The 11,852-nt window shown below is 41.0% G+C and overlaps 4 protein-coding genes across 7 annotated transcripts in view; 2 read left to right on the top strand and 2 right to left on the bottom strand.

Moving 5' to 3' along the window:
- Positions 1–11,852, top strand: part of LOC124313083 (dipeptidase 1-like) — a 1,013,891-nt gene that overhangs the window by 175,311 nt on the left and 826,728 nt on the right. The window lies entirely within an intron of this gene.
- Positions 32–2,940, top strand: LOC124312996 (copine-8-like). 4 transcript variants are annotated; one of them, XM_046777641.1, is made up of 7 exons: positions 32–342; positions 568–701; positions 773–1,487; positions 1,556–1,688; positions 1,753–2,080; positions 2,155–2,201; positions 2,261–2,940. In XM_046777641.1, exons 2-7 carry the CDS (start codon positions 607–609, stop codon positions 2,623–2,625), a joined length of 1,683 nt encoding a protein of 560 aa, XP_046633597.1. In that variant the 5' UTR covers positions 32–342; positions 568–606; the 3' UTR covers positions 2,626–2,940. The 4 variants fall into 4 exon arrangements, with proteins under 4 accessions (XP_046633597.1, XP_046633599.1, XP_046633595.1 ...); XM_046777639.1 differs by having other exon boundaries at positions 33–342; positions 586–701; XM_046777642.1 differs by having other exon boundaries at positions 280–342; positions 571–701.
- On the bottom strand, positions 2,944–6,085 carry LOC124312949 (splicing factor 1-like). Its single transcript, XM_046777557.1, has 7 exons — positions 5,492–6,085; positions 5,272–5,347; positions 4,548–4,700; positions 4,379–4,485; positions 4,155–4,309; positions 3,791–4,090; positions 2,944–3,726 (listed from the first exon to the last, which is right to left on the bottom strand). The coding sequence occupies exons 1-7, from the start codon at positions 5,934–5,936 to the stop codon at positions 3,022–3,024; spliced, it is 1,941 nt and encodes a 646-aa protein (XP_046633513.1). The 5' UTR covers positions 5,937–6,085; the 3' UTR covers positions 2,944–3,021.
- On the bottom strand, positions 7,824–11,669 carry LOC124313013 (tyrosine-protein kinase Src42A-like). Its single transcript, XM_046777673.1, has 7 exons — positions 11,200–11,669; positions 10,873–11,134; positions 10,190–10,311; positions 9,635–9,798; positions 9,392–9,560; positions 8,813–9,307; positions 7,824–8,747 (listed from the first exon to the last, which is right to left on the bottom strand). Exons 1-7 carry the CDS (start codon positions 11,348–11,350, stop codon positions 8,536–8,538), a joined length of 1,575 nt encoding a protein of 524 aa, XP_046633629.1. The 5' UTR covers positions 11,351–11,669; the 3' UTR covers positions 7,824–8,535.

Below are 11,852 nucleotides of genomic sequence, written 5' to 3'. Positions count from 1 at the left end.
CTCACAGCTCACAGTTCACAGCTCTACAGCTTCACTTGTGCTTGCATCTGCAGCACCAGATTTAGTACGTTACTACGCAGTCGTAGTGTCGTGGCTACGTATATGTGACGTAATTATGGCGTTAAGAACTTAGTTTTTATTACTTTTGTGCTATAGTAGGTCAAGAGTAGATTTCTAGTTTACTGTGTTTTCATTATTCTGTATAACCTAGTGTGAAACATCTAACTGATTTAAGTAGACAATAACACTGACAAGATTTGAAATGGAGACCGCCCCTATTTTTCAACCGGGATCGGTTGCCAATGTCCCTACTTCTCAAGTGGAATTAACTTTTTCTGCAAGGTGATTTATTAATTTTTTTACATTGCCTGTCGTTCCGAGTTGGGTGTGGTGTTTATTGAAATCATTATCATGAACGTCTGTTATCATGTGACGATTGCATGACGAAGATAAAGTAGGCGTCAGACGTTTGACGTCGCGAGTATTCTGTCCTTATTTCTGATTTTGATGACGCGACGTAACAAGTGTCTATTGACTATTGACATAATTTTTTAATTTTTAAAAAAGAAGTATCATTTTATCTAGGCTATAGATGTTGTAGAAAACATGTGTGCAGCCCAGCAAGGAAATGATATGATGAGTCAAATGGGCGGTTTTGCGGCGGGATTATGCAAGGAAATTGAAATTAGTTTAGCTGGGAGGTTGTTAACATATAATTTATATCTGTTTGATTTGCTGTCTTGAAATATTAACACATGTTCTGTTTTTGCAGGGATTTACCTGACTTGGATTACTTGTCCAAATCTGATCCCATGGTTGTGGTGTACATACAGCCATTTGGATTGAATCAATGGCAGGAGTTCTGTCGAACAGAAAAAGTTGTCAACTCCAGAAATCCTGACTTCACCAAAAAGGTTTTGATGATGTACCGTTTTGAAGAGCAACAGAAACTGAAATTTGAGGTTTATGATGTGGATTCTGCCAGCTCTGATTTGAGTAAACATGATTTCTTAGGATGGGTTGAGATCACCCTTGGAACTTTGGTTTCTCAGCACATCATTAGAAAAAAGATAGAATTTCACAATCCAAACCTTGAGAGAGGAACACTAATTGTCTCTGCTGAAGAGCTATCATCTAATAAAGAAGAAGTGGAATTTCAGCTGGTTGCACATGGATTAGATAAGAAGGATTTTTTTGGCAAATCTGACCCTTTTGTTACCATTTCAAAGTCAACTGAAAATGGAGAATATGTTGTGGTTCACAAGTCTGAGGTAATCAAGACCACTCTGAATCCTGTTTGGAAAAGTGCTATTATTCCTGTCAGAAATTTGAATAATGGTGATTACGAGAGAACTCTAAAACTTCAATGCTGGGATTGGAACCGTAATGGATCCCATAGCTTTATTGGCGAAGCTTTTTTTAGTCTCCAGAAACTACTGAATGGTCCACTACCGATGTCAATTCCTTGCGTCAATCCTGGATATCAGGTTTGGGATTTATTCAAATTCTTTCACCTTCTTTAAATTGTACTAAATTAATTTTTTCAAATATTTAGAAAAAGAAGAAGAATTATAAAGACTCGGGCAGATTTGAATTTGTTCATTGTAAAATCAATCCTATCTATACTTTCCTAGATTACCTGCAAGGCGGTACAGAAATTAACTGCACCGTAGCAATCGATTTCACAGGTTGTGAATGCAATCAAGCTTTGCAAACAGATTGTCTATGTACTAATCTATTGGTTATAAATAGCTTCAAATGGCGATCCCAACACTCCCGCATCGCTGCATTATCTGCATGGAGGTCCAACGTTGTACGAACAGGCCCTGTCTGCCGTTGGTGAAATAATTGAAGATTATGACTCCGACAAACAATTCCCCGTTATCGGTTTTGGCGCTCGATTACCTCCTATAGGCCGAGTTTCGCATGAATTTCACGTCAACTTTAACCCGACCAATCCTTACTGCTATCGAGTCCCTGGAATCATCGCAGCCTATCGTGCATGCCTTCCCTTAGTCCAACTTTATGGACCAACTAATTTCGCCCCTTGCATTCGCCATGTCACTAAGTTCGCTCAACAGTAAGTTTTCGATTTTTCATGAAATTTACAATACTGACTAATCATAAATTTTTATATCTGTTCTATGAAATAAGATACCAAGACGGTTCACATTATTTCGTCCTCCTCATCCTCACAGATGGTATTGTCCACCCATACTTTGACTTAGTTAACATATAACTAACGATTGACATTTCTTAGGAATCATCACCGATATGTATGACACTAAAGAAGCTATCGTGGATGCTTCCAGCCTTCCTTTGTCCATTATCATCGTCGGAATAGGTCAAGCTGATTTCAGCGCTATGGAGGGATTGGATTCTGACAACGCCTTGCTGACTGCTCCGTCGGGACGCAAAGCTCAACGGGATATTGTCCAATTTGTTCCATTTAGCCAATTTCTCAGTGCCAACGTGAATCCCTTAGTTGGGAGACTTCATTTGGCTCGCGAAGTCTTGCGCGAAGTTCCCGACCAATTTACCAGTTACATGAAAACCCGTAATATAAGCCCCAACCCTCCACGCTACGATCTAACTCGATTACCGCCCGACCCCAATCTCTCTTAAATCGCTCTCTATTTCTTTTCATCACATATTTAAATACTCAAAATTCATGTTTCATCTATTGTCAGTGTTGCCCAAATTTTTGGTTACCAAACAGAACTTCTAACATTTTTCTTCTTGCTCATCAATGCTGAAAATTTGAAATTGATGTTTGCTTAATCTTCTGCTTAAATGTTTTGCGAGTGTTGTTGCCAAACATATCCTCTAACATTTATCTTCTTATTCACTAATACTAAAATTGGTGGCGTTATTTCTATTCTAATCAATTACATTCTTTCAAATTAATTTACGTGTTTAAAAATAAACAAGTCAAAGGAACCGTTTAGAAGTTCTGAATAATTTCATTACGCCTAATTGAGACCAAAAACACGGTACACAATAAAACGTTTGTCCGAAAATCTACTGAGGGGGTGGTGGTGGAGGTATTCCCATCATGTTTGACATGTCACTACCTGGGGGAAGAGGTGGAGGTTGCTGCTGCGATTGGCCTGGAGGAGGCGGCGGAACTCCATAAGATCCGTAAGCGGGTTGGGGTGCCTGTTGCCCCCAATTGTAATATCCTGGAGGAGGCACGCCTGGCACAGGGGGAGGACCTCTTGGTGGTGGTGGAACAGGTGCAACAGGTGAAGTACCCGGCACAGGTGGCGGAGCCACTCCGGGTGGTGGAGGTGGGCCTTGGGCGTGCCAACCTCCCCATTGAGGAGCCCCACCCATCCATGGTTGCATGTTGGATTGCGCTTGCTGTTGTGAACCAGAGGAAGCGCCTTCAGTACCGGGTGGAGGAGGAGCGGATGACATACCGCCACTGTGACCCATCCATCCACCGCCCATCGGAGTGCCCCAAGGACCTGGTGGACCATAGCTTTGTGGAGGACCCCATTGATTGGCAGCTCCTTGTTGTTGATTTGGTCCAGGACCACGTGGAGGGCCGCCGCCGCCACCTCGACCACCACCCATGGATGGACCAGCAGTGATGGCCCTAGGTTGTCCTTGTTGTCGATCAAACAATCCAGAGCTTCCATGATAACTTTGACGTGTACCGCTTCCCGATCCTTCACTCTTCGGTGGAGGACCCTCTCCCAATTCGGCCATCAATGACATGTACTGTTAAAAGAATGTAGGAGATGAGTGAATGTGTTTAATTGCGTTAAAGCTGTGCAAAATTTACTTCTTCATCAATCTTATTTCCTGGTGCTCCATCAGCATTCGCTGAGTTACGAGGAGTTCGACAATCTCGAGCAATATGACCGGTTCCTCCGCAGTTGTTGCAAATGACGGTGTTTGTGACGTTAGGCTTGTCGGGACATTGCCATGCTTTGTGAGTAGTGGCACCGCAGTTAGAACACCGTGGACCAAACTCGCCTTCGCGGAACGTTCCGTTCAACATGGCCAATTCTCGTAGCTGCATTTTCCGTAAATCGTTTTGATCCTCTGGTACCTCAACAGCTTCCTTGATAATCTTTTTAATCTGTCAATTCAAAAATTGCGTCACTGATTGTTCTTTTTTTTTTACTCCAAGATGGAATACTTACTCGATCGACAGCTTTTTTAATGGCTTCCATACTATTGGCGGTTACATAGGCATGCAGGGGTTCATCTTCGCCTGGCAAAGGCTTGCCTACTTTTCCTTCTTTGACTGATCCTTTGCCTCGAATTATAATCTTAGCTCCAGTGTCTTTTTCCATAGCTGGTAAAATATAACGATCGGGTTTATCGTTATGTTACGGTTAAATAAATAAATAAACAAAAAACTTACATTTTAAAGTGTTTCCACGTGGACCAATCAGCAGCCCCACAAAATTGATTTCCGGATGCTCCTCTTGCGGAATCATGACTTTATCGGAGACGCGCGTCATAGGGGGTCTAATAATACAAGGAAAGTGATAAGTAAGGGCAGACATGGTAACTAAGATAAATGATCTTACTTATAGTCTACAGGGGGTTTGAAGTCAGCATTTAAGGAAATCATCTTGGTGATCATGGAGTGGCGCTCTTCTTCTAGCTTACGACGCATCCGGTACTCCCGGGTGTTCAGCCTTTTACCATCCGTCCCGTAAATTGGTTCCGGTGATGGCGATCTGAAAATGAAGGAGGAAAAAAAGAACAAAGGGAATACGAAAATGAGCTATCTTTTCTTATTCTGAATTTAGACGAGGATAATTGTAAATTGATTAAGTTATTATTTTTGCAATTGATTAAATGTTCTGAAATTTTATCCATCCGTCCAGCTGAGCAATGAGAAAAATCGAGATAAAAGCAATTTAAAAAAATGGCAAGTACAAATTGCCTGTATTGAACGTTAGAATATTTCTTTGAAAATAAATGCACGTCCTGTAAAGGTTCAAAAAATCAAATTATAGGCTCCCTACATCTGAACCTAACAGACGGCATTAGTACGATTTCGGTTTGTGGTGAAAAAAAGATTAAAATGTCAACCAATTAATCATCACAACCTAGGCTCATTTGTAAGAACCTGAAAGGTCTTTGGAGGGAATGGATATAGATCAATCAATGGATAAAAAAGAATGAATTGTTTTATGCCTAGCTGACAAATTAAAAAAAAAAAGATTGAAATATAAACAATTTAATTTTGATTAACTATGAAAAATTGGGAAAGAAATGAATTAGTATTGGCTTTATATATCAAACCTTTCTTCTGGATTGGGAGCAATGCCTAAATCACCAGTCCTCAGTTTCCGTGTTATCTCCTCAATCTTGAATTGGACTGAAAAATCACAAGTCAATACACACAATATTATGATGAATCAGTTAATACACTCATACAGTTCAGAATATGCACTCCTGTACGCAAGTGATGAGAATGCACAATATTCAAAAATTAAGTTACACAGATGCACAGAACTATTACCTAGATACGCCTCCTCCTGGTCCTTTGTCAAGTTTGCTGGTAAAACAGTTGGCATGCCCGGAATGAAGGTCTTTTCTTTCTCATCTCCACCCCAGCGTGAACGCCTCTTCTTCTTTTTCTCTCCACCGAGTGAATTGTCATCTGAGTTGTTGCTATCTTCCAGTCCACGTTTCCAGGTGTTGGCACTGGCAGAAGTGGACGAAGATGATGTGGGGTAGCTGTAGCTGGGAGTTGTAGATGGCTGATCAAATTTGGATTCGTATTTTGTTTCGTACTTTGGCTCATATTTTTGCTCGTAGCTTCCGTGTGAGCCTTCATCATCCGAATTGAGATAATTCGGGTTTAAAAGCGAAGAAGTTGCTTGTCTTCTTCCACCGGTGAGAGCTGGATTGACCCTGCCCAGAGGTGTAGTATTGGCACCCGTTGAATGAGCGTTACTCGGCATGACTTATAGCAAAATATGGTCAAATTTAATTGAAATCGTGGACAATTGGACAGAAATTAACCGAACACGTAATGTCAGAAATAGAATGCGTCTAACTTTCCGCACATTGAATGATGAGAGCCGAAATATTGCCCGACGCGATGAGACGCCAAGATGGCTGACGCGACATTGTCAAATTAATGAAAAATTTAATTTATCGATTAACTCGCATTTTGATTCGTTCTTGGCAATGTGGCAATGCCCGGCCTTTATTTATAAATCGTAATTCACTTTCATTTTTTGTTTAAACCTTTTCATTGCCGAGTGCCAACAACAAAACCTTTAGTAACCATAAATTAATCTACAATCTAGAGGTTTGATTATGATGAATGATAAGACAATCACTAATTTAAAGTACACCGCTAAGTAACGACCAAAGTCGTGCAAGAATTTTTTTCGTATTTCCAAATGATGTGGCCGTATAATTGTTAAACCACGACAATCTGACATGTCAAATGACAAGAATCTATTTCAGTAGGTACCACAATCTAACAGACTCATATGAAATATAACATAAAGGTGTCACACTGAATGGGTTTCGTAATCAGCTTTGCTATCATTGCTTGTTTGTATGGCTTCGAAAAATCATTGATAAACCACGTCAATTATAATTATCTATCCTGTTGCGTGTCATGTAGGCCCATCACATCAATGGGTTTTCGATAGTCCAACTTCACCACTCATTTAAGAAGACGGCCACGCATTTACTTTGCTCCACAGGTGAAAAAGTCACAACTGAATTGCGGTCACTTGTTTTGTGTTTTGGAATAGCGTTATTAGTTAAATGGGATGAGGGTGATTAGATAAAAATGTCCTAGTTGCAGGAAGTCATTTCACCAGTTTGTTTGCAATTGAGTTCCAGTGGGAAATCCCAAACTGGAATTCCACAATTCTACAACCACATTGGCCATTTTCTAGATAACTAATGACGATAATTATCAGTCGTTTTTTTTCCTTCATAACGATAGTGGTTAATGAGGCTGATGACTTGGCAACTTTATTTCTCATGGAAACACCCACTAGCCCTTCCCAGCGTCGGCAGGGTTTTTGGGTACTAGTTTTTTCCTTTTTTTTACATAGTAATATAATTGGAACAGGAGACCATCGTTTGCCTCACCGCCATTGGAGATGAAAATTGGCGAGAGGTTGCGCGATCCTGAACATGGTCGCGCTCTGTTTACCTTAAAGAATTGGCATATGTGGAACAGTCGCGAATTTTTCCTTCTACTGAAGTCGCCACCTAAATTTTTTCTTTGAAATAATATTTTGACAAATCCTAAAACCAACGGCATTTCAGTTCACGAATATTAGATGGCACTGCTTCTTTATTTATTAATTTTCCTAAAAGAACCGGCCCCAGCGTCACGACAAAATCCCACAACGAAGCCCATCTTTCCTCTTTTTGTTCTCAGGTCAATGACAATTGTAAACTCGACTCCTCCCACTGCTCATGAGTTCAAAAACCAGCAGAAGCGATAATGTTTTACGGACTTGTATGGAATCGTAAACCAGAAAGTCAACGGTCAGTTTGACTCATCTGCTATTCAATCTAAAGACGTTATCTCAACTGGTTTACGTTCGAATTTCCAGTATTTGGACACACACAACCATTCCAATTCCTGATCAAATTATTGCGTCCTGATTTCGATTGTTCCAAGGTGAAAATAAAAACTTTGCTCACAATAAATCTACTACAATCGGTGTCGACGCAACCACAAACGCCCCGTTTTTTCTTTCCCCTACTGTTTCTAAGGACATAATTAAGGACAGAATGAATACCATGTTGTAAGCTCTTTGGTTCGTTCCACGGCCGAATTCTACTTTGGCGCACAATGACAACGGCTGCAATTTAAAAGAAAAAACAAGTGCTTTATTGTCCAATTGTTCCTGGAAATCAAGGATTCAAGAGGGGATAATGATGAAAACACAAAGTCTAGACGACTGTAAAGTTCGAATGAAGACGAGATACTGACGGGAAACAAAAAAAAAAATCATAATAAGGAGACGAGGGCAATTTAAATCATAAAAAAAAGAGAAAGAACTGTGACGATAAACATCGGGTGGAAGCGCACACATCCACATACACATCAACAGCAATTGGATGCTCGGGATGGAAATGTACATAACGGTTAGGCTAAAATGAGCCAAACCAAGCTAAATAAACTGACGAGCAAAGAAACAGAAAAGAAAAAGGGAGAACATAATCAAATACTGATTATTTTGAATGCACTCTTTTTTTCATTTCTAAAAATCCCAACCAGATAAAAATAAAATGTGATTGTGTGTTGCGGTTTACACGGTATCAAATATTACTTGGGATATGGGGAGTAGTTCTTAAGTAATGCCATTAATAATAATAATAGACACGCCTGAGCACCGTTGCGTTTTTCTTTTCTTCATTGAACCTTGTTGTTTTTTTAAGAGGCAGTCCAAGTCAATCAAGACAAAAGGAGAACTAGTGTGCGCGATTGCTGTTTGTGTAGTACGTGTTGTGGGTGTATGACATTGAGTGGGTTAATCGTTCACCAGTCTTTTGGCTCAATAGGGAACCGCAGCGGATCTAGTAGGCAACAGCGGCTTCTTTGTATTCAGACCCTTCAATGGTAAAAAAGTCCTCTAGTTTCCATTGAAGCGTCTCGAATGTAGGCCGTTTCATAGGGTCTTTGTGCCATGTTTCCAACATAATTTCATAGAGAGCAGGTGGGCAACTAGGAGGTGCCGGCATCCTGTACCCGTGCTCAACCTGGTGGAGCACCTCAGCATTGGTCATACCTAGCCGAAATGTTGATTGATTAGCAAACTGGAAAAATGAGTTCAACCAAATTGACTCGACTCACCAGGATAGGGAATGCGTCCGTAAGTAATGAGTTCAGTAAGAAGGATTCCGAAAGACCAGACGTCTGACTTGATAGAGAACTTGCTGTAGTTGGCTGCTTCAGGTGCGGTCCACTTGATGGGGAACCGAGCGCCCACACGAGCTTCGTACTCGTCTTCCTTGATAATACGCGCCAAACCGAAATCGGCAATTTTGACGATGTTATTCTCTCCAACTAAAACGTTGCGAGCGGCCAAATCACGATGAATGTAGTTCTGCGACTCGAGGTAGGCCATGCCAGAAGCAATTTGTGCGGCCATGTCAATTAGTTGTGCTAGTTTCAGGTTACGTCCTTTACCCTGGAGGAATTCCAGTAAACTACCATTTTTCATGAGTTCAGTGATAATGTAAATCGGTTCCTCGGCCGTGCAAACGGCGTAAAGTTGGATCAACTTGGAGTGTCGCAACTTTTTCATAATCTGCGCTTCGGCCAAGAAATCCTTGGGGTCCATTGTTCCTGAAATCAAGATTCATAGCGTGACAATCAAAATCTGTTCTCTGAATCGTTTCGGAATGTTGCACAATTTCCGTTCGGAATTACCCGGCTTGAGCGTTTTTATGGCGACGGGTGTGGTGTTGTTCCAAAGTCCTTCCCAGACTTCGCCGAATTGTCCATGACCCAATTTGCGCACAAATTTGAGCGATGTCCGGTCGATCTCCCATTGGTCGCGAGTATTATACGACATTCCTGCCGTCACCGGTTTTTCAATCTATAATTGGCAGGATGAAGAAACATTGCAATGAGAATGGGATTTACGACAAGCACATAACACATGTTTCTTACCTGGATACAAGGTTTGCGCAAGTTGACACATAGTCCATCAGCATCAGCACTGTAGTGCTCCACGAGTTCTTGTAATGTTCGGAACGTTGTTCGGCGGGAAATGAAAAAGCCTCCTTCGTCCAGCTGTCTGATTCGGTAATGCTTGACGGTGTCCCCATCGCGAACTGCACAAGTGATTTGATAATTACAGAAATAAGCCATCTAGTTATTTCTGCATCATTCCGATATTTAGGTAACAAATTGCCAGCATTAAAGTTACAGAATCAAAGTGACCGTGACAATACCAAAGAGGAAAAAAAAGAAAGAAAGAAGGTGACCGCGAAAGAAATAATTGACAAAGACGCACGTACTGCCCACGGAAAATTCAAGGGAAAACGTGTTCAATCAAGCGCTGTTAATTGTGTAACACGCCATCGGCCTCGTTCGTTTTGAAAAAAAAAAAAAGGGAATGGTAAACATGAATTGCGAAAGAACCAATCCCGAAATGGCATTCAAATCGATTACGGCCCAGAGTCAGGGAACAAAAATAACGACAACAAAAATATGAAAACGTACCCGATAATGAATAGTCATTCCGGCGACTCTCTGAATCACGAACGAGGAAGGCACCATGCTCGTTATCCGGAAGTAGCAGTTTTTTCTCAGCCTCGATGCGCTTAATTTTGCCGAAATACCACCTATAAAATAAAATAAATAAGTATTTTCTTAGATTAACAGATGTTAGGTGGCCAGTTGCTAAAGCAAGTGTTCACTTTTAGAAATAGAACGCAGACAAGTCAATCAGCCCAGAAGCGATTCCCTTCATTTCCTACTACAGCCTTGAAATCGACTTGTTTTATGGGATTGGATTAAGCCGAGGACTGGTTCCTACAAGATAGTATTCGAGTTTCCGATTTCAGATTGTGTAGATATTGTCAACATATGATCATCGTTGAGGGGAAAACTCAACGTGGATGGGTACTCGTGTCTCTATTTCCTCGCCCAAATGTGTTGCCCCAATGTCCTTGAGACGGCCTCAACCGGTGAATGGGAAAGGCCATTGTTACCTGTTTCTCCGAGCAGGTAAATAACCCCCCAGGCCATGCATCTTACACAGGAACATACAGGTGGTAATTTACATTCCTCTTTTTCCTGTTTTGTTTCTCTTTGTTGTTTTTTCTTTGACTATTTTCTTTTTTTTAAAACTTAGTCTTACTGGAATACATTTACAATTTAAAAAATAAATAGACAAAACTTACGGTTCAGCTTCAATAGACTTGAGCTTTGCCACATAATTGGAGGGGATGTAGCCTTCCTGTTTAGTTGCTTTGCTACGGGCCAACCACCAGTCACCCTGGGTGTCATTGATAATTTCAAGATGTTCTCCTTTCTTGAAGCTAAGGTCTTCATCAGTCCTGGCATCATAATCGTACAATGCCACAAAGACCTTTGCTGTTGAACTCAGAGAATCTTGGAGGTCTGGAGGAGCAGGAAGTGACGGCACAGGGATGATTCGACCTGCTGTAAATACAAAATTCCACATTTAAAGAATAAGACAATATTTGGAACACAAATGGAGAAATTACGTGGAAATGGTTGATCAATGTGATTTTGGCTGGGTGTGAGGCTGGGAACAGGAGGTTGTGTCGGCAGAAATTGGCCCCCCACTCCACCACCAATGGGTGGCTCTTCAACCCTTGGTACTGAACGACGATCCGAACTGAAACAATTCCCCATTTTGCCGTTCAACTATCTGTCTACGACAATCAAGAATGTCAACTGTGCTTCTTTATCAGAAACACCACTCACTCACACACACACACCCAGTACAAAAACGAAGCCGAAGCACCTACACCAAAACAAATACAATTGGTCGACACTGTTGTTGTTTCATTATGACGAAATCCGACAAGTTCCTTCTCAATCAATTCGGACACGAAAAAATAAACCCGACTGCACGGAATGACTTCTTGACAGTCTTCTTGTGTTCGATAAAAGAAGAAAAAGAAATATCCATTCACCTATAGACCGGAGGCAACAAACTATGCGACTCTTAGCGGCTACGCTTAGCGGTAGGCCCCTCCCTTTTTTTCAACGAGTTCTTTCAGAATTGATTCACAGGATGGCGCTACTTACTTGAAAACAATTTTAATTGGCTGTTTCATTTGTAATTTGTAGTAACGATATAAAAAACTCGATTCATTATCTTATCTGACATAGGACGGTAGGGAGTTTAAAT

This window comes from Daphnia pulicaria, chromosome 9 (assembly GCF_021234035.1).
Source record: "Daphnia pulicaria isolate SC F1-1A chromosome 9, SC_F0-13Bv2, whole genome shotgun sequence".
NCBI classification, from domain to species: Eukaryota; Metazoa; Arthropoda; class Branchiopoda; order Diplostraca; family Daphniidae; genus Daphnia; species Daphnia pulicaria.
Note: the sequence above shows the minus strand (reverse complement) of the source record. Positions and strands in the feature narration are given on the sequence as shown.